The sequence below is a fragment of the Chroicocephalus ridibundus genome, chromosome 28 (genome assembly GCF_963924245.1).
Source record: "Chroicocephalus ridibundus chromosome 28, bChrRid1.1, whole genome shotgun sequence".
NCBI lineage: Eukaryota > Metazoa > Chordata > Aves > Charadriiformes > Laridae > Chroicocephalus > Chroicocephalus ridibundus.
The window spans coordinates 825,389-846,050 of NC_086311.1; the positions used below are offsets into that span (position 1 = coordinate 825,389).

The 20,662-nt window shown below is 54.7% G+C and overlaps 3 protein-coding genes and 4 non-coding genes across 7 annotated transcripts; 3 read left to right on the plus strand and 4 right to left on the minus strand.

Annotated features, from left to right (window-relative positions):
* Positions 1 to 34: 34 nt before the first annotated feature.
* LOC134507831 (E3 ubiquitin-protein ligase TRIM39-like) lies at positions 35 to 5,072 on the plus strand. Its single transcript, XM_063318754.1, is given in 6 exon segments — positions 35 to 437; positions 439 to 477; positions 1,797 to 1,916; positions 2,802 to 2,824; positions 3,370 to 3,485; positions 4,551 to 5,072. Coding segments are annotated over 6 exon segments (1,149 nt in total). The 5' UTR covers positions 35 to 107; the 3' UTR covers position 5,072.
* A 757-nt stretch (positions 5,073 to 5,829) lies between these two features.
* LOC134507880 (E3 ubiquitin-protein ligase TRIM7-like) lies at positions 5,830 to 9,697 on the minus strand. Its single transcript, XM_063318856.1, has 7 exons — positions 9,111 to 9,697; positions 8,324 to 8,419; positions 7,933 to 8,163; positions 7,712 to 7,734; positions 7,330 to 7,445; positions 7,112 to 7,141; positions 5,830 to 6,589 (listed from the first exon to the last, which is right to left on the minus strand). The coding sequence occupies exons 1-7, from the start codon at positions 9,693 to 9,695 to the stop codon at positions 6,075 to 6,077; spliced, it is 1,596 nt and encodes a 531-aa protein (XP_063174926.1). The 5' UTR covers positions 9,696 to 9,697; the 3' UTR covers positions 5,830 to 6,074.
* Positions 9,698 to 13,403: 3,706 nt separating this feature from the next.
* Positions 13,404 to 19,265, plus strand: LOC134507805 (E3 ubiquitin-protein ligase TRIM39-like). Its single transcript, XM_063318686.1, is given in 7 exon segments — positions 13,404 to 13,607; positions 13,610 to 14,131; positions 15,045 to 15,140; positions 15,784 to 16,014; positions 17,040 to 17,062; positions 17,804 to 17,919; positions 18,564 to 19,265. Coding segments are annotated over 7 exon segments (1,707 nt in total). The 3' UTR covers positions 19,079 to 19,265.
* On the plus strand, positions 19,212 to 19,283 carry TRNAE-CUC (transfer RNA glutamic acid (anticodon CUC)). Its single transcript has one exon. It is a non-coding gene; the product is annotated as a tRNA-Glu (tRNA).
* Positions 19,284 to 19,667: 384 nt separating this feature from the next.
* On the minus strand, positions 19,668 to 19,740 carry TRNAV-CAC (transfer RNA valine (anticodon CAC)). The gene has a single exon. It is a non-coding gene; the product is annotated as a tRNA-Val (tRNA).
* A 344-nt stretch (positions 19,741 to 20,084) lies between these two features.
* TRNAL-CAA (transfer RNA leucine (anticodon CAA)) lies at positions 20,085 to 20,193 on the minus strand. The gene is made up of 2 exons: positions 20,156 to 20,193; positions 20,085 to 20,130 (listed from the first exon to the last, which is right to left on the minus strand). It is a non-coding gene; the product is annotated as a tRNA-Leu (tRNA).
* A 282-nt stretch (positions 20,194 to 20,475) lies between these two features.
* On the minus strand, positions 20,476 to 20,548 carry TRNAK-CUU (transfer RNA lysine (anticodon CUU)). The gene has a single exon. It is a non-coding gene; the product is annotated as a tRNA-Lys (tRNA).
* Positions 20,549 to 20,662: the final 114 nt, after the last annotated feature.

Here is a 20,662-nt window from a genome sequence, read left to right on the forward strand (position 1 = left end):
AATTTTGAGATGAAAGGAGCTTTGCCCGAGGTTCTGCCGACGGTGCAGAGCTGCTCTCCTCCGCCGAGGAGCAAAGCAGCCCAGCGCAGACGGAGGGGCCTCATTAGATGACAACATTGCCTTGGTTGCACCCACCACCCACGTCTGGCAGGACAGATTCCTTCCCAGACGTCTCACCCCGGGCCACGCTTCCCTGGGAAGCGGTTGCAGGGCGTTTGCTTCCAGCCGCTCCCTGGCGGCTTTTCCTGATGGGAATAGTTTGCTTGGAAATGAGACTTGCGTCTCCCAACCTGGCCAGGTGGTCGTGGCTGGGAGAGTTATCTCGGTCGGCAGCCCTTCCGCCGGGTCACAGCGACCACGTCTCTCAAGCTCCCAGCCATGAAGAGAGACATCTGTGTTTAGCCGTGGAGCTTAACAAAGGAGCAGCCGGTTTTAAATTACTTGGAAACATTTCCCCGTGAGCCCAGAGCCAGGACGGTGCTTCTTGGAGAGCACGTAGTGATGGGCAGCGCATTCGTGGCAGGGGTCCCAAGGACCCCAACTTGTCCCCCTTTCTGCGCATTGAGTCGCAGCCCCTCTTCCAGCACCTACAAGGTTCTGGTTGCGCATTTCCCTCCTTGTTTTCTTAGGATTTTTCACTCTGAAGGTGGTGAGCCCCTGGCCCAGGTTGCCCAGAGAAGCTGTGGATGCCCCATCCCTGCAGGGGTTCAAGGCCAGGTTGGACGGGGCTTGGAGTGACCTGGGCTGGTGGTGGGAGGTGTCCCTGCCCTTGGCAGGGGGGTTGAAACTAGGCGACCTTTAAGGTCCCTTCCAACCTAAACCATTCTGTGATTCTTACGCTTTCCCCATCCATGGTCCCACCAAACCTCAAGAGCTCCTCGTCCTCCTGGTAGCCTGAACACCTTTTACCTCCAGCGCTTTCGTGGGAGGGTTGATGGCTTTGCCTAGTGCCCAGCCCTGAAAAAAGAAGGAGAAAAGCAGCAAGGTGACAGCCCTCAACAGCTCCCCAGGATAAAAAGCTGGAAGATCAACAAGGGAGAAACACGATGCTCCCAGCGCATCAGGCCAAGGGTGTCACCACCTCCTGCCCAGGAGACATGGCGCGAGAAGCTGACTCGCAGGATCAACGCATCCGTGCCGCCGTTTTGCCCGGGACTGGGAAGGAACAGGAAGAGAAAGATCCAGCCCCATCAAAGGGATAAAAACAACAGGTTTTTTTAGTTCGCTTCGGAAGAAATTCCGGCGGATATTAAGTTTTCTGAAGGAAGAGAGAGAAGGTCTCCAAGGAAGGACAGCTACCCTGGAGTGCAGAAAACTGGAGGATCTGGTAGGTGTCAACCTCCCTGACCTCTCAAGTCCTTGGGCAGTAGGACGCCAACTTTAGGGTCATTTCTTTAAATCCTTTTTGGTTGCTTTGTGCCACTGCTGCGCCGGCGAGTGCAGGAATAGCCTGACGTTCTGCTCAAGTTCGAGCAAGCGCGTTCGCGGCTTTTATCAGCATCTTTTCTCCCAAACCTGCGTAGCCTTTTCACATCAAGTTTGATTTTTTATTTCCCCCCGCCCACCCCAACAGATATTTTTCCAGAAATTCAGGAAAAATTAGTAGGGATCTGGGTTCATGGGTGATCTCCTGTGGGAAGCGCCTTTCCACGAACTCCTCGTGGTATTTCCCGTCCCACGGCTCCTTCGTTTGCATCTTAAGCGGGGAGGGCAGACGCGGAGACCTGGCAGACCGTGCTCAGATTTCAGGCGCGCTGCCGGACCCAGGAGGACTCGAGCTCTTCTTGCTGTCACAGCTGGAAGACCTGAAAAATGAGATTGAGAAGAGGCAGGCGAAAAATGCCACCCGACTCTCAGAGGAGATTTCCCAGCTGGGCGCCCCGACGCAAGGGAGAGAAGAGAAGAGTCAGCAGTCGGTGAGTGAATTCATCCAGTTTACAGCTTCTCAAGGGAAAGTTGTAGGGAGGGTCCTCCCCACCAGGTAGCTACTGGCTTAATTAGTTGGGTTTTCCTAGTTCCAGTTTGCTCCTATTCCCTCCGTAGGTCGGAAAACCCCAAGGGGAGGAAGAGGGGGAGATTTACAGCCTGAAAAGATAGGAAAAAAGCCACCAAAATAAGGGATCAATTCACCATCTGTGGCGGGGAACGGTGAGGGCTGGCGGTTCCCTGTGGGATGGGGAAGGACGATAACGCGGGGAGCAAGAGCATCACCAGCTTTCACCCCACCTTTGTGGCACCTGAGAGAGGGGAGCAGCCCAGAGCATCAGGTGGGTCCGTGGGTTGAAGGCGGACTGGGAATGCCGCCTGTGGAGTGGATCAGCAGGGCCCATGGCCACGTTCCTCCAAGGCACCTTGCAAAAGGACTAATTACTGAGCTTAAGGAGACCCCTGGGATGTGGGCAGGGGGTGGGTGGGATCTCAGCTGGGGCTAATCAGGGCCATTAGTGTCTATTAGCGCTGCTGGCCGCCCCGGTAGTCCGTGACGGTCTAACGGGGTTGTGGAGCAGACAGAGCCATCATCTGAGAGGTGTCCAGCAAAAGGATGAGAGGCAACTTGCAGCGAGACAAAAAATTTTCTAGATTTGGGGATTTTCTAGATTCTCCTTGTTGAGCGTGGTGCCTCCCTGGTTCCGGGTCCCTCTAGACAGGGGCATCTCCATCCCCGCGTGTGTTCAGACCTTGCCTGGACGTCAGCAGAGACCCAAGAGGTCCATCCCCACCTCAACAATTCAGCATTGCCGTGATTGAAGGAGAAAAGGTCGCGCTGACCTTCCTTTTCTCTTTCCCTCTTCTTTCCCAAGGATGTGAAAGGCACCGTCAGCAGGTACGTGGCCTCTTGTGGCTTCTTCTGAAGTTTTACCAAGGGTGATGACCACGGAGGAGAAAACTCATCGGTGGCTGCTGGATACACCTGTGATTCGGGGAAATTGCGAGAGTCCGGAGGGGTATTTTTGGGGGATGGCTGTGACACGCGTGTCCCTGCTCTTCCCAAGGGATTCCTCTCTTGCCCGCTTCTGGGGACGTGCTGATCAAAGGAGCTTTAACCCCAAAACGACCTCCGGGTGGCAAAGCCTGGCTTTAATTTCATTACAAAGCGTTGGCTCTTTCCTCTAGCCCAGTCCTCTTGAGCTGGACCTTCCTCCTGGTCTACAGAAAAAATACAATTTTAAAAAAAGATTAATCCAACGGGGAAATTTGGCCTTTGCTTTCCTTGAGGTTTGGGTTGCTGGGGCTGGGGGGGGGAGGAGATTAAAATAATTAACGTTCTGGCAACACCATCACCTCATTTCTGGTGGTGTCAGATTTCCTGAAACGATGACAATCGCTCCAAAACGTGTGGGTTGTTTTGGGTATTTCCCCCACCCCCAGGTGTGGGAAAGTGACTTTCCAGCTGCCAGCGGACGTTTCTCCGGAGCCAGAAGAAAGAGTCTGTCACTTCTCATGGAGGAGCAGTACCCTGAAGGAAACTCTGAAGAAGCTACAAGGTACTGAGGAGGGCTCGAGGGGGATTAAAAAAAAAAAATAGATTAGCCATATTTTGGGGGATTAGCCACATTTTGGGGGTTTAGCCACATTCTGGGCTGCCTTTAGTTCGCTCTGGACTCGTCTTGGGAACAGAAATACTGCGAAGAGGAACCTGGAGGTGGGGGAGAAGGTGCCCAAAGGGCTTTTCCTCGTCAGAAGAAATGACGATTTGATGCCCATTTAATGCCTCATTTATCACTTTCTTAATTACACCCGTTTTGCCCTGGTTTCTGAAGGATGCTCGTGGGTGACGGAGGGGCTGCTCGCTGGCTCGGCTCCCCCTTCCAGCCTACCCTTTCCCAAAACTGGCTCCTGCCAAGCGTGAGGACGTTAAGAGCAGCCGTACCTGGTAGACGAAGGTGCACCCAGCCCCAAGTGGCCAAAAATAGACACCGAAGGAAAAATCAAGGCAACCCAACGAGTTTCCTCAGCCCTGCAGCTGGAGCCTCCACACAACGCCGGAGGAAAACCCGCCCCGGGGCAGAGCCCTTGAAACCCAACCATTTCCCCGGAACAAATATGGAAATGGATCCCATCTCATCGCTTTGTCTTCAGCTTTTAGCCCTCTCCCCCCCCCCCCTTTTTTTTTTTTTTATATAAACCCCCCCACACGCTCAGACAAACCCGTCTGGTCGTGTCCTGCGGTCGCTGTAGGAGACAACGTGCTCGAGACGTTGCTGGTTTTACATCCCACATGTCGCTCTCCTTCATTTATTTTTTTTCCCTCCCCTCAGCGCTTATTTTTGGCCCGACGTAGCCTGAAGCCTGCAGGGTTTTTCTCCGTGAACCTGTTGCCATTACCGTGCACCTTTTCCTTTTGTTTTTTGCCTTTTTTTTTTTTTTTTAATTCTGGGGGTGGAGGGGGGGGGGTTAAAACCAGCTTTTCTGCTTCGTGTACAGCACCCTTCCCCTTCTTGGGGATGCTTTTGCCCCTTGGGTGCCAGCCTGGGCCCCCCTCCGAGCCCCCTCGCGTCCTCGGGATGCCCAAGCCTTGCTTCTGACGCCCCTGTCCCCCCACCCCGCAGCCACCGTGACCTTGGACCCCGACACGGCTCACCCCGACCTCGTCCTCTCCGAGGACCTCAAGAGCGTGAGACGCGGGGAACGACGAGGGGACCTGCCCGATAACCCCGAGCGATTCGACTACTGGCCCTTCGTGCTGGCGTGCCAGGGCTTCACGGCCGGCCGGCATTGCTGGGAGGTGGAGGTGGGGGACGGGGGGGACTGGGCGGTGGGGGTGGCCCGCGAGTCCATCCGTCGGAAGGGGCACCTCAGCCTCTGCCCCCAAGGAGGGATCTGGGGGGTGGAAAAGTGGGGGGGACAAATCCGGGCGCTCACCAGCCGCAAGGTGACCCTCCTACCCCTCCGTTGGGTGCCCCGGAGGGTCAGCGTCCACCTGGACTACGCCGGAGGGACGGTGGCGTTTTTCGACGCCGATGAGGGGGGGCTCATGTTCATTTTTTCTCGCGCCTCCTTCACCGGGGAGAGGGTCCGTCCGTGGCTCTGGGTGGTGGGGGCGAGGTCCCAGCTCAGGCTGTGTCCCTGAGACACGGAGGATAGGGTGTCCCCCCCCCGACTTTTGACACCCTCGGGGGACAACCACGTCCCCCCGGGACAACAAGAAACGGGGACTAGACTTTGGTGTTTCCTTCTTCCCCATGGAACTGGGGGGGTTGATGCGCAGAAAGAAGAAATAAGCCCGAAAAAAAAAAAAAAGAGGCAAAGAGAGAGAACCCCGGGGCATGGAAATTGGTGGGAAAAGGGGAAAAAATCCAGCGTGACAGCGAAGGGAAAGCAAATTTTCCCCCAAGGTTTGCCTGATGAAGTATAGATGTGCCCACCTTAGAGTCACCTCCAAACCAAGGGATCCAAAAATCTACCTTTTTTGTTTTTTTAAACTGCGGTTATCGTTGCTGACAGAAAATTCCCACGTGGCAAAACTCCTGAGCCTCAACAGTTTTCTTCTCTTCTCCAAAAAGTGGTATTTGAAACCTCCACGATGCAGAACGTTAATAATAAAAATAAAAAAAAACCCCATGACTTTCTCCTCTGTGTCTTTCTCCGTGGTTTGGGCCACCGGGAGAGCAGCGTGGCACGTGGCTTCCAAGGGTGGCCCTGTGGCTTGTGGACCAACTCACACTCGTGCGAAACTCCCCAGCTTCGTGCCAAGACCAGGGCTGGGATTTAGTTAACCAAAACTCCAGCTTTCCCCCCCTCTCGAACCCAAGATCCAGAAGCAGCGACAAGAACCAGGCAGAGAAGAACGTCACAGCGCGTAAATCTTTTTTTTTACTTCATCTAAAACCCTGAGGTGGGTCGAGCTGGTGCAGGACGCTGTGGGCAGACGTGGCTCCATTTGTCAGCCCAACGCCCCAGTTTGGGGGCGACGGTGTGGGACGCTGACCCATGGAAGTGCTCAACCTTTTGGCAGCGCTGAGGGTGGAAAGAGAGCCCAGAAAGGCCAACTTGAATAGACAGGATTCCTCCAGAGTGCTGGAAATAGGGATCTCGGGGACATAAACCTTGTGTTTGGGTGAGAAGGGAGAGCTTCAGGGACACAGTGTGATCCGGGACCCCTCGCTCCACACCAGGAACCAAGGATGAACCCTCTCCCCTTTAAATGAAGCTGCTGGGAAAGTGAATATCAGGGCCCTCTTATCAGCATCAAAAAATGCCACGTGACCCTTCTCATAGTCCAGGGCCACCCGGACCCTTCTGGGGACCTGGATCTGGTACAGCGGGATACGTTCAAGGGAGGTGAGAGCCCAAAACTGATCCCCACAGAGACCCATAGACCAGAGCTCCATCTCGGGGCTCCCAGCGGTCTCTTCCCTCCTCTTCAGGGACTCCCTGGCCACCCCCACGGCCCAGGAGCCTTTGGGTGTCACCTCCACCTCCCAGCAGCATCTCCCCGAGGTGATGCCCTCGCAGCCCAGCACGCAGGGATCGGTGCCGAACCCCTCCGCAGATGGGTCCTGCTGGACATCTTCCCACCTCACGCTCCTCCCGTCCTCCGAGACGATGAGCTGGGGGTGAGCCGTGGACGGATCCAGGGTCACCTGCACTGCAAGGGGGCAGAGAGTAGAGACCAAACCGTTTCCCACGGCCCCAGGTGAGCAGGGGAGTCCCGCGGCACCATCCATCCATCCCGCGGCTTGGGATGCTCTTGCCCTTGCTGCGGGGGCAGACATTGGTGGCTTCCCCCATCCCGCAGGGCCCAGGCAAGCATCAGAAGAAGATTCCCAACAGAGCAACAGAACAAGCCCCAGGGCAGATGAGTAGACCACTACCCCCCCCTTTTTTTTTTTTTGTGCCAAAAAAAAGCCAAACAGGGCATTTATTCCCTGAACATGGTGATGTGACGGGCAGAGCCGGTCTTCACGCAGCTTAGAAGCTCCATTGAAAGAAAGGAATACATCTTACGGCGAAGATCCCCTCACTCCTCATGGTGTTTTTGCCCCCCACCTCCCATTCGTTGGCCGCGTCTTCCCCAGTTGACCCTCCAAACTCATGGCCCAGCCCCGTGTCGGGCCCAGCCTTCCCTCGGTCCTGCCCGCTCCCTCGCCTCCAGGAGGTCTGGACTTACTCTTTTCAGGCAGCTCGAACATCAGGATGTCTGAAAAGGGGAGAAGAGACATGATCTGATGTGACACGCAGGTGTGAACATGTAAACAGAGAGGTTCTGCCACACTGCGATCACAGATACCGTCCCAATAAAATACGATTTAGCCTCTAAGTAAAAAAATATAGCTTATGCTCGCACTGGTATTGCTCCATCTCCCCACCCCAGCTCACCCTCAATACCTTGGAAGCTCCTCAGAGTCTCCTCTAGAGCACTATTTTTCTCCCTAAAGTGACCGATTTTCTTTTCCAGCTCTGGGAGAAGCAACTGGGGCTGCTGGAAGTTTTCCTTTTCGAACCTGGAGAAGGGGGGAACAGAAAGGAGAGGTGAGGACGCATCTTCTCAGACACCAAGAAGTCTTTCATGTGCGTGTGCACCTATAGCTCAGAGGAGCTGGTGCGGGACACTGCTGCTGCTGGACACTCAACGATGAGTGGAGACACCTTTGCTCAGAGCCACTGTTCACAGAGCCAAATATTTGGTCTCCGGGTGAGGCCAAACACAAGGTCCAACCCTCCCTTTTCCCAGCCTGGGGGGAGAGGAGAAGCTCAGGAAGCCCCATACCTGCTCAAGGTGCCTCTGATGTCCTGGAGGGAAGAGAGGGAAGAGGAAGCTCAGTGAAGGCGTCTTGGCAGCAAAGCATCTACTGAAACCTCAACAGGGTGGAGGTGGCTTTGGAGCAGAGCACAGCCTGGGCTTGGCTGCACCACGGGGGCAATACCCAGAGCCAGAAAATAGCCTGGACCACGGCGGTGATGACCTGGCTCCATTCCCTTCCCTCTCACCTCCAGGAATTTGCTCGCTGGTTGCTGGCACTTCTCCTCCATCTCCTGGACGAAGGTGTCCAGGCGAGAGATCTCCTTCGTCAGGCTGGTGATGTTTTCTTCCTGCGTTTTCTCGATGTCCCTCTCCAGGTCCCCCAGCTGAGCCAGCAGATGACGGGCATGGTCCTCCAGGAAGAGGCGCAACCCTTCAAATTTAGAGAAAACCCTCTGCCGCTCGGCTTCGGTCTTCTCCTGCGAGGAGGGGACACAGGAAGGAAAGAGGAGGATGGAGAAGGATGCAGCCAAGTCCCACGCGTGCCAGTGACCGCACTCCTAGGAAGCGTCAGTGTCTCGAGTATCCCGTACCCTTTATATATGCAAGTTTTATATCCTTCCCCATAGAAACTTTTACCAAATACTCCCAGCTTCTCCTCATTTCAGCCTCTCGAAACCCCAGGAGTTTGTCTCTGTCTTCCTTCAGGGCTTGCAGATGAGCCTGGATTTGTCCCTGAGGGAAGAAAAAAAAAAAAAAAATAAAGACCCCATGTCTCTAGAGATGAAATCAGCCTAAAAAAAAAAAAATACTGCAGGGAGGGACGGAGGGGATTGCGCTGTGGTCAACTCCAGAGCTTCTCCTCATGTCCCTCTTGGCCCAGAAGGATCCTGAGCTCAAGACCTGGGCATGGAAATAAGTGACACATGGCAGAAAAAGCCTTCTGCACCAGTCTTTGCCCGCGCTGGATCCTTCCTCTGAGCTGATTTAACTCCCTGACGCAGCAAGAAAATATCTCCTTTTTTATTGACCGATGTTCCTGACGGTTTAGAGAGCATCTTGGCGTCAGATGATGTCCGGTAAGAATCAGAGCTGGACAAAAGCTTGAATTTTTCAGCGGGGAAGAGGGCATGAAAACCTCACCCCGCAGGTTCTTAGCTGAGAACTGAGACAGCAGAAGCACCGATGCATGGTCTACACCGTCATTTTGAAACGGGCCGGTGGGGCCATGGGGGAAGAGCGGAGGCAAACTACGGGAGGGGGGACAATGTTTTGGCCCCCAGCCTACAGCCCTGGGCGGGTGGCGAGATGTTTCACAGCCTGATGGGAACGTGCTGCGAGGGGAACATCAAGCCCCGATGGCGCTGGTCTGGCTCCCGGCGGATGCCTAGATGGAAAATGGGAAAAAAAAAAAAGCCCCTTTTACCTTGTATTCCTGGACAGCATCCCGCACGGGAAGCATCGTGTGAGACCGGTGGGCTCGGGACTCCCGGCAGATCACGCAGATGAAGGCTCCGTCGTCTTTGCAGAAGACTTTCAGAGGCTCCCGGTGCCTCTCGCATCCTTCCTCCTCCACCATCTCCCCTCTGGCCGCCTGCAAACTCAACCGCTTGGCTACTTCCAGCACCCGCGCCAGCTCTCGGCTGGGCCGGAGGTTCCTCTCTGGTGCCGTCTCCCGGCACTGCGGGCAGGAGAAACTGGCCGTGGACCACTCCCAGCAGCGGGTGATGCACGCCCGGCAGAAATTGTGACCGCAGTGGATGGAGACGGGGTCTCGGAAATACTCCAGGCAGATGGGGCAGGAGGCTTCGCTGGGGAGCTCTGCGGTGGGGCTCGGTGCGGCCATGGGACCTCCGGTACAAGCTGCGAGTCGGCGGCGGCCGCTTTCATTTTCCTCCCAGCAAGAGAAAGGCGTTTCCCCTTCCTGCCACCCCCAGGGTGGGCAGAGCCAGAGCTGAGCCTGGGTGGGAAGGGAGAGACGGGATGGTGGCCAAAGTCCTCCCGGTTGCATCCCCTGGGGTGGTCCCCATTCCCAAAACGGCTGGTGCCCACGGTCCATATGGGTTTCCTGGTACCCACAGCCTGGCAGGGAGGAAGGATGGGGATCGGGAGCTCCTCCACATCCTGGAAGGGGGCTGAGCATGGGAGCAAAGAGGGTTTGAAGAGCAGGGTTGGCATGGAAAAGATGGGGAAGAGCATCCATGGAAAAGGTGAGGCTGAAGAAGGCTGGGGGAGGAGGCCGCGTATCGCAGGGAGGGTGAAGGAGGAGGAACGAAGGCAGAAGCGGGGGCTGAGGGGCACCCACATGGAGCGGGAGGTGGGTCGCAGGATGGGGAGAGGGTCTTGCCCTCCTCTTGGTGGCAAATCGATGCTGCCGGCTGGCGCGGGGCCAGCGTCAGCACGGCAAACGTTGCCCAAGGTGTGGGGGGAAAGCAGAAGAGGGAGGCAGGAACCCCATCTAAACTCCTGGAAATTTCCCAGGCCCTGGGGAATTTTGCAGCCACCTCCCCCCCACCCCCCCACCCCCCACCCCCCCCGCCAAATCCTCCCTCCGGCTCGGGGCGTTAAACCGCTCCCACCTTCCGCATTGCAAATGAGGATCAATTCCCAAGGAATTAGCGTGGCATTTCTCCAGGCACTGGTAGACGCCAGCACCCCAGGGATCCCATTTCCAGCACAAAAGGGGCTGGATGCCCCAGCCAAGAGCCATCCCATCCCCTCGCTCCCTGCTGGGAAGAGCATCATTTAGTCCTAACATCCCTCTGGGAAAGTCTTGGCTGCACCAAGGGGCCGGGGGGGGGGGGGGCTTTGAACCTCTTTAGCATTTGAACCAACCCCTCGGTAGCTTTGGCCATCGCCATCCTGCCCCCTCCACCTCCGCACGCTCCGGCACCAACCCAGGCTGAAAACCAGTAATTCCTTTCCCAACAGACCTAGTTTTCAACCCAAAGAGTTCCCTCGCCTGGGCGATCCCCCGAGAGCGAGATCTGCAGGGAAAAGCTCCCCTTCCCCCGGCCCGTGTTTGGATTTAACCCCGAAACGGTGGGAGAAGGGAGCAGGAACAGGCAGGAGCAAAACCAGGCAGTACGGAAAAACCAGGAGAAAACCGAGGCAGGGTGGTTTGCGCCTGACGGGTGACTGTCATCGTCCCCAGCCCCGTACCTGGGCCTCGAAGCAATTAAGCAGAATCCCACAGAAAACCTTCGATTACTCATTTTCTTTCTCCCCCTCCCGCCTCCCAAAACAGAGCCTCCGGCTCCCTCTTGAGACCACACGCCGTCACCGTCCCTGTCGGGCTCTTTCGGCGAGGAGCATCGTCATCTTTAACCTGTCCCACACCCCACCCAGTTCACTGCGTGGACAGCTGTAAGGCAAGGCTTTAATCGTAAAAAAAAAAAAAAAGGCAAAAAAAAGCAGCAAACCCACCTTTAGGAGCTGAGCCAGGTCACCCACAAAGTCAAATCAAGTTTTCGGTGAGATTCACCTCAAGGTTTAGGTTTGATGTCGAGGGAGACGGGCCCACCGGGGTGCCCCACGGTCGCCTTCTCGATGGCTTGTTGCTATTGAAGATCAAGTTCTGCGTCGCCTAGACTCGGCAAGGGATGCGCCGCCCTTTTCTCAGTCTCTCCCTTGGCTCACCCATATTTTCTCCATCCCAGGAGAGGGGAGCACCAAAAATGAGTTTTCCCAGGGGGTAAAAATTCTCTTACCAACGGCACTGGAGGAACGAATCACGAAGGGATGGCTCGGTGGAGTCCTCAGCCACGAACAGATGCTCCTCCAAAACAGCTCGTGAAAGGACCATAGCCCAGGAGCGAGCTTAAATAGAGCCCTTGGGCCGTGGGCAGGGGTCAGGGGGTCCCAGGTGGGGCTTCTGAGGGCCGTTAATGCTCCTTAGTGCCCCAAGGACTCGGCAAAATCAACGGAGATTTCTGGGTTTGGAGATGCTTCAGGCCCAAAAGAATCACAGCGGAGAGCAAAGCCGCTGCAGGCAGTCGCTGGGAGATTATTCTGATTAGGTGACTCATGTAGGTAATTGGGGAGGAAAAGTGGCTTTTGGTGCTGGAGCGGAGGGGACGATGCCGCCAGCACTGGTGGGACACCAGGAGGAAGAAGAACAGGAGAGAAAGCAATGTCCCAAACGCAAAAGTCGAAGTCAAGCAGCCCCTTGAGGTGCACCCGTCCCAACACCAGTTTCTCCGCACTCATTCCCCACTAAATCAACCCTTGAGCCCGGATCAACACCCAGAAAAAAAGGTGCCTCGAGTATGAAACCGTAGCACAAGTTTCAGTCTGAGTGTTCGTGGGCGCCGGGCTCTGCACCGGAAAATCTTCACCCCCGAAAACACTCGCAAACAAATAACAGCGGCCGTGTTATTTACTGATATTCTCAGAAAATGCGTCACTTCGTCACCCGGCCTCAGCCCAATGCAAATAAGCCCCTTTTGCTTCAACACGTGAAGCGCTTCAGAGCAGGAGCTGCCCTTCCACCTGCCACAGGCCCATGGGATTGAGCGATTTCGGTTTGGTTTTTTTTGCCTAAGAGGAAGAAGAACGACATTTTTGGCCCTCCAGGAGAGCCGCGGAGGGATGGAGAGGGGGACGTTTACTGCTTTGCTGTTACTGAGCCCGATTTGGGACGACAAATGGGAAGCCCTCTCCAGGGACATGGTTCAGCGGTGGTTTCGTCAGCGTGAGGTCGATGGTTGGACTCGACGGCCTTCAAGGTCCCTTCCAACCCAGATTCTGCGATGCTATTCCATGATTCTACGAGGTCTTGGGGGATCTGGGGGCTCGTTGCTGCAGACGGAGGCAAGGGGTTTTGTGGGGAAACAAGGGTTTCCGAGGCTTTAATAAAAAACGATGCACAAAAAGGCCAGGGGCAGGCTGACGGGGTGAGAGCACAGTCGTGCAGGCAGGCACCCAACTGACCGCTCAAGGTCGGCGCAGCGGGAGCAAAGTGACGTTGGGAAGGGAAAAGCAGCCATGGGAGATTTCCATTGCTGGAAGGTCATTCCCGAAACGTCACCTTTTTTCCTCCCTCCCTCCCCCCCACAAAAAACCCACGGTGGCCGAGGGCTGAAGGAAGCTCCTCGGTGGGATCGCGGGTGAAGGGGAAGCGCTTTCCGAGCAGATCGAGGGAGGGGTATGGCCGGTCGCAGCGTCGTTTCATTTACAGGGTGGACGAAAATCCCCTCCCTTCCTCAGCCGCGCGCAAACTGGGAAGAAAAGGAAAATTAAAGGCAAGAGGGTGAGTGGTGATCGGCCGCCCTTTGACCCCGGGCTCAGCCCCCCAGCCGTGAAGGCAACGGCCTCCTGTTTAAAAGCAGAATCGAAAGCAACGATAAAAGTATTTATAGCCGCATGCACGCGCGCAGAAACGCGGATGCTGGGCAGGGCGGCGGTTAGGTACGATAATTAACGAAGAGCCGAAACGAGCAGCGAGGAACGCGTCTCGGTGCTTTGGCTTGAAGAAGGGGGGTTTACCCACGGCTGGGGACTTGCTGGAGCTCTATTCCCACGGCCGGTCCCTTCAATTAATAAATTAAAACCGTATTGATTAATGAGCAGCGAGAGCAGGCTGGTTTCTGGGGGCTGGGGAGGTTCGTGGCTACCTCTCAGGTTGCCCGGGAATTTTCTTTTTTTTTTTTTTTGGGGGGGAGGAGGGTTGATACGGGAGCTGCAGGTGTGTCTTTAACAAGTTAGGGAGTTACGAAGGATGTTTATTTCCTGTTTAATCACTTTTCAACCCGACCGCTTTTCCCCCGGGGGAAAACTCTCCCTTCCCCTCTGCAAACCCCTCGGCGCGAGGTTTTTGCTCGGTCGCAACGGGGAGAAAAAAAAAACAAAACCAAAAACCCAAACCCCCAAACTTGCTCTCACCTCCCTCAGGGCCCCGAAACACCTGCAGGAAAAAGAAGAAGAAAAAAAAAAAAAAAAAAAAAAAAGGGGAGCAGCCAACGGGCAAGACCAGCCGGGGCGGAAAACGAAAGCCGCCCCGTCATCATCCTCGCTGCCGAGACCATGGCAGCAGCAGAGAGCCCCGCCGAAAGCTTCCGTGATGAAGCCTCCTGCCCCGTCTGCCTGGGCTTCTTCCAAGACCCCGTCTCCATCCACTGCGGCCACAACTTCTGCCGGGCGTGCATCACCCGCTGCTGGGAGGAAGCCCAGGAGAATTTCGCCTGCCCCCGGTGCAAAGAGACGGCCCCGCAGAGAAACCTGAGACCCAACCGGGAGCTGGCAAAGATCATCGAGATCGCCAAGCGGCTGAGCTTGCAGGCGGCCAGAGGAGGGGCCGGGGGGGAAAAGCTGTGCGAGAAGCACCGGGAAGCTCTGAAACTCTTCTGCGAGGAGGACCAGACCCCCATCTGCCTGGTGTGCAGAGAGTCCCAGGCCCACCGGCTCCACGCCGTGGTCCCCATCGAGGAGGCTGCGGAGGAGCACAAGGTGGGACGTCTCTGCGCGGTGTGGGGATGAGGGAGGAGGAGGAGACAACCGGGTTGGGGAGCTTGGCGATATCTGGATTTCTACTCCTTTTTCCCCCTTTCTTACGTTGCCAGCCACCCCAACTGTCTTCATGACGGTGTCCTCATATAAATCGTGCTGGGAAGGAGCCCAGGAGATGATCTAACTCAACCTCCTGCTGAAGAGCAGGGTCAACTACGGTGTCTCGGACGTTTTGGGGTGCAGGAGATGCTGCGTGTAGATGTACCCGGCAGAATCTGGTCTTACGGCGCTGGTGTGCAAGGCAGGGGTTGGGTTTTCCAGCACGTCCACGGTCTCTGGGCTCCGGTTTCGTTGTGTACACATGTGTGCGCGAAAACTGATTTTGCTGAAAGTGGGAAGAAAAATTCGCTCTCACCGCAGACGTGTGGTCTAGCCCCCGGTTTCAACCCACAAGGGCGATGGGGGACACGATCTCCACACCTCTGTGGCATAAACTGGCTTGAATGTCCCATCCAGGCTTTGAAGTTGCGACCAAAAGCAGCAAAACTGAGCAAACAGCCCAAACTTTATAAGTTTTGGGGCAGCCCTGAGCACCGGCTGAACCTGAACAGATGCCACCAGGGTCTCCTCAGGCATTTAGAGCTCCTTGTCGGCTAATTTGGTCCTTTGCCTGAGTCTTTTCCGATCCATGCCATGAATTTCACCCTGGCTGTTGGAGAAAGCGACCCGTTCTGGTTGCCCTGCTCTCCACGAAATCAGAGTTTATGAATTCCCGGAGCCAGACTATTGTGTGATTAAGCAGGGAAGAATCTGGGTTTGTAGGAGATCAACCTGGATATGGGGGGATGAGGGTAGTGGGATGGACCAGCTGGAGGAGGAAAAGGCACCGACGAGATGTTTCTTCGCCGCCCAGGAGAAATTCCAGGCTCACGTGCAGATCCTGAAGGAGAGGAGAGAAAAACTGCTGGGGCTGAAAGTGGCCGAGGAAGGGAAAAGCCTGGACTTCCTCGTAAGTGCCTGTCCCTGGGTGGCCATGGCTTTCTCCCTTTCCTTTCGGTTGCCCCTCTGGCCCTGGTGGTGGAGGTGGAGACACGAGCTCCACCATCCCTTGCACGGGCTTGGGAATGTCCTCTCCATCGGTCTGGGCGGCGATGACACCCCTTCCCCGGGGCTGATTAATTTCCCCCCCCCTCCTGCTCCTTGTTTGTCTCAGCAGGCTGGGAACACGTGTTGGATTTGGCCAGGTTGTTCTTGACCACCTTCTTCCTCACAAGCGGGACGCCTTCCCAGATTCCCCCTGTAAATAAACGGGAATCACCCAATTGCTTCTTTCTTGCCCCATTTCCCCTTTCCCCGACCTCTTTTGGTGACGCAACGGTTTATGGTTTGGTTTTGTATCTTCCCTTGTGGTCCAAAGGTGTGGAGCATTTCGGGTACAAAGATTACAGTCCATGGGAAATGCCCTTTGCCGGCAACTTCAGCCTAGAAGCGGCAAAACTAAATATTGTCTTAATTATTCCTCTGCTCTGCCACAGGCGCTGGAATTTATGGCTGTGTTATAAGTCATCTTAAATCATCTCCGTCGCAATTTTTCTCCGCCGTTTCTGCCCCCAGCCCCGCCTCTCCCTCGTGCGCGTTGGTTCTCGTTGCAGGAAAGGGTTGAAGCGGAGAGGCAGAAGGTTGTGTCTGAAGTCAAGGAGCTGTGCCAGTTCCTGGAGGGACAGGAACGTCTCCTTTTGGACCGGCTGGCAAAGCTGGACCAGGAAATCACGAGGAGACAGGAGGAGAACATCAACAGGCTCTTGGAGGAGATCTCCTCCATCGGCGAGCAGATCCGTGAGCTGGAGGAGAAGTGTCAGCAGCCAGCGTGTGAATTCCTGCAGGTGAGAACCCAGGCCCCTCTGAAGGGGAGATTTAGATGAGATATTTGGAAGAAATTCTTTCCTGTGAGGGTGGTGAGACCCTGGCCCAGGTTGCCCAGAGAAGTTACGGATGCTCCAACCCTGGAGGTGTTCAAGGCCAGGTTGGACGAGGCTTTGAGCAACCTGGTCTGGTGGAAGGTGTCCCTTCTCATGGAACTGGATGGTCTTTATGGTCCCTTCCAACCCAACCCAGTCTATGATGGCCTTCATTTCACCTCGCCGACTGGTGAGGATCTAGTGGAAGGTGTCCCTGCCCACGGCAGGGGGCTTGGAACTAGACGATCTTTAAGATCCCTTCCAACCCAAACCACCTTGTGATTCTATGAAGACTGTTGGCCTTGAACACCACTGGTTCCACCTGGTTGTACGTGTCTACATCCAAAATAATTGTCCAAGGCCCTTCATACGCAGCCGAGAAACAACAGGCGCTCCTTTCGTCTCTAGGTAGTCATCCAAACCCATCACCTGAGCCCGCCCTGCGGGCGCAGCTTAACCCCTGATTTCAAACATGCAAATCCGCTGGTGTGCATCAGCAGTAATTACGCCCTTACCGGAAGTGTAGGGATGTGAAAGGTGGTGGGTGATGGCAGAAAATTACAACGAGCTGCTCGTTAAGTGATGTTGCCGTGACCCCACCTAACTCCCCAGCAGATCAGTGCAGGCGGATCAGTAGTATGGGACTATTAAGGACTATTAAGGGACTATTAAGGACGACTAAGGGTTGGACGGGGGTTTGAGCAATGTGGTCTGGTGGGAGGTGTCCCTGCCCGTGGTGGGGAGGTTGGAATGAGATGATCTTGGAGGTCCCTTCCCAACCTAAACCATTCTATGGTTCTATGAGGACTCATTTTAGACCCCTAACTTAGACGGAGCGGTGCCTTGAGTTGCCCGGGGTCACCCCCCAGCCCCGCGGTAGCTGCTTGTTGGTCACTATCAGGCTGGCTTTGCTCTGACCTAATGCTCCTTCTCTCCTCTTTCCCTTGTAGGACAGCAGAAACATCTTGAGCAGGTTTGCGGCTCCTTTTTAGACGTTCTTGCGATGTTTATCTCTACGGTGGAGACACTGATGGACTCCAAAAGCCACTTATGATGCCCGTATGATAGGGATTATATAGACCTATAGGAGAAAACCAGGGCACCGCAAAAGGTCCAAGTAGGATTCTGAAGACCAGGGAAAGGTATCAGACGGGATGATGGGACCTCCAGCTCTGCTGCAGCTTCACCTCGATAATTAATCCAAAACTGTTCCTGGAGGTCTGGGCCTTGACTCCCTGCCTTTGTGAGCTCATCAAAAATAGCAAAAATATTGGATGTTTAAACACTAAAGGAGTCCATCCAGGTGGAGGTATGAACTTCCACGCCCATGACAGACCTCTCCGTGTCCTCTTTGGACATGGATCGAGAAGGTGGGTTATTGGAAACACAAAAGCAGGCAAGGAAAAGCGTATTTTGGGTTTTTTTCCCCTGCATTTACCTTGATGTTGGTTATGATAGAACCATCCTTCACCACCCATGGTGACCATCCACCAGCCTTTACCAGGAAAACCATCCATTCTCTTTGGGAACGAAGTAGATACATGCTTTGGGTCGTCAAACACTTCTCTGGGAGCTCATTAATGACTTGTCATAGGGCCAAGCCTTCACTCTAGTCCTTATTTCTTGATAAGAAATCCTGGTTGAGAATCGGTCAGTGCGTAATGACAATTCTGAGTGAAGGAAGTATTATTAGAAAGGTCTTCCTTCTTCCCAGGCTCGAGAAGGACGGTGCCCAGGAGCCAGCAGAGACGTCGCCTGAGCTGGGAGAGAAACCCACCGGTCTTCCTGCGAAAAATGTTGCCCTCAAGGAGATGCTGATGAAATATCGAGGTAGAGAGAAAGCGGGGAGGAGGGGGCTCAAGGTCGTGGTGGGTTTGTCTCAGCAGATCTAAGGAAGGAGATCTCAGGTAGGTAGGAGAAGTCCTGGTGGAGATGGAGAGATGCTTCCACCGCGCCCTACAGAGCTGTAGCCACGTTAGCATAGCAAGATGCAATTATCCTCGTTGATTACACGAGAGAGGGGGAATTTGCCTCCTGGCAGAGCTCGGGGAACGCGGTAAGCGTAGGGGTGCTGTGGGACCTCACGTAGGGTCAGCGTCACCTTTGGAAACCACCTCTCTGAACGGGACCAAAGGCAAAAAATAGAAATATTTCCACTTGGGAACTTAAAAAAGGAAAGTCATGGGACACCTGAGGTTTTCTTTCTGGTGGCCTGGAGACTCCCAGCAGAAATATCTACACTTCAAAGCCTTACTTTTAGTCTAAATCAAGGTCCCTTCATGCAGCTGCATTTTCTGCTCTTCCAGTCTTGCTCATGGGCATAAAACCATTCCCACTCTGCTCTGGCAAACAGGGATTGGGAGCTGGAGCATCCCGAGGTTAAACAGGGGAGGGGAAAACGGGGAAAACGTGACCCTAATGCCCTTGAGGAATGAGCTTGTGCCCGTGATGCTCGTCTTTCTCCCTGTCCCCAGTGAGTCTGACGCTGGATCCCGAGACGGCGCATCCCCGGCTCGTCCTCTCCGAGGACGGCAAGCGTGTGAGATGGGAAGACACCCGCCAGCCCCTTCCCGACAACCCCAAGCGCTTCGACTCCTCTCGCTGCGTCCTGGGCTGCCAGGGCTTCACGGGGGGGAGGCATTACTGGGAGGTGGAGGTGGGCGATGGGGAAGCCTGGGCCGTCGGGGTGGCCAAGGAGTCGGTGAGGAGGAAGGGAAGGATCAGCGTCAACCCCAAGGTGGGGATCTGGGCGGTGGGACAGTGCGGGAGCCAGTACCAGGCTCTCACCTCTCCGACCGTCCCCATCTCCCTGCTCGCTGCCCCCAAAGTCATCGGGATTTACCTGGACTACGAAGCGGGGCGAGTGGCATTTTTCGATTCCAACAACGAGGCCCCCATCTTCACCTACCCGCCGGCATCCTTTGCCGGGGAGCAAATCCTCCCCCTGCTCTGCCTGGGGAGGGGGTGCCAGTTCACGCTCTCCCCCTGATCCCCGCCCCCCTTCCCCGCCCCGGGGTGAAAACAAGGGAAAAAAACCCCAAAATAAACGAGAAACAAGTCAAAGAAATGCGATAATTGGTCCTGGCTGGGATGCTGCAGCGTGCGATGAACGGCGTACAGCCTCCCTGGTGGTCTAGTGGTTAGGATTCGGCGCTCTCACCGCCGCGGCCCGGGTTCGATTCCCGGTCAGGGAAGAAGTTTTTCACCTTTCTCTTTCATTTGGCGAAAAAAGCCTTTTATATTATAACAAGGCGTCCCCCCTGCGAAACATTCCCTTCTTCTAGCTCTTTGTTTCGATGCTTTCCCAGCCGTGAGCGTTTGCCGCTGCAGCTTGCTGCAGCCCAGCTTCACCTCTTTTGGGTATTTATTCTTTAAATGGGTGTTATTTACCAGTCAGAAATTTTATTTAATATGGGGAGCAGTGAGAAGTAGTCATCCGAACCGTGAAAAAACCCGGGAGAACTTGGAAAGGCAGTATTTTTGCAAGAAGAAAGGAAAAAGAAAAGAATAAACCTTCCGAAAACATAAAAAAAAAAACAAACCCAAAAAAAACGGAGGGGAGAAAAGGTAGAACGGAGTGTTTCTGCCCGGTTTCGAACCGGGGACCTTTCGCGTGTGAGGCGAACGTGATAACCACTACACTACAGAAACGCCGCTGGTAGCACCCGCCTGCCCACATCGGGCTCCTCCAAAGGGTCCGCTCCAAAACCCACCTTATTTTTGGGGACCTTTCGGCTGATTTCAAGGAAACGAGCTGGTTTCACCATCGAGTGCAAAAAGATAAAAGAAAAAAAAGCCAGAATTCTGTAAAAAAACAGCGAAAAGAACCTTTTTGCGCCCTTCCCACTCCGCGCTGGGGGAAAACGGCGATTTCAGGATTTTTTTGAGGTGTAGGCGCACGGCGCCGGGGTGGTTGCGGCCGGAGGGAGTGGCGCAAAAACGTAAAAAAAGGGGAGGAAAAAGGTGTTTTTTAAGAATGAACGCAAAAAGGAACCTGTCAGGAGTGGGATTTGAACCCACGCCTCCACACGGAGACCAGAATACCCAAGTGCGGGAAAGGCAAAGCCTTGAGTCTGGCGCCTTAGACCACTCGGCCATCCTGACGGTGTCGATTTTTGGCCAGAAAAGAGAATATAGCCATGCTGAAAATGACGATTTTTTTTTTCCTATTTTGTTTTTCTTTTGTTGTTTTTCTTTTGCTTGTTTTTTCTTTTTTCATTCTCTCGGATGGTTTGCTTCTTCGGGGTGGTTTTCTTCTTTTGGGGCGATTTTCTTCCTTTTGGCTGATTCGCTTCTTTTTTCTGGGTGATTTTGGGGGGCGGGCACTCTAGGGAGGGCGGGAGTAACTTTCGTGGGGATGACTAAAAAAAAAAAAAAAAAGCTCAACGCCCAACGTGGGGCTCGAACCCACGACCCTGAGATTAAGAGTCTCATGCTCTACCGACTGAGCTAGCCGGGCTGTGCCATTGGGGCTCTCTATCCCCTTTTTTGTGCGAGATTACGGGTGGTTTCAACCCTTCCGGTGCTAAAATTGGGGCGAAAACCCCCTAGGAAGATTTTTTTTTGGGGGGGG

Excerpts from the sequence above, each read along its gene's own strand:
- LOC134507880 (XM_063318856.1), bottom strand. The coding sequence starts at position 9,695 with ATGCAACCGGGAGGACTTTGGCCACCATCCCGTCTCTCCCTTCCCACC. Across the intron at positions 7,735-7,932 it reads CAGCGAGCAAATTCCTGGAG|GACATCAGAGGCACCTTGAG; the intron begins GTGAGAGGGAAG and ends TCTTCCCTCCAG. Across the intron at positions 7,142-7,329 it reads GACTCTGAGGAGCTTCCAAG|ACATCCTGATGTTCGAGCTG; the intron begins GTATTGAGGGTG and ends TCCCCTTTTCAG.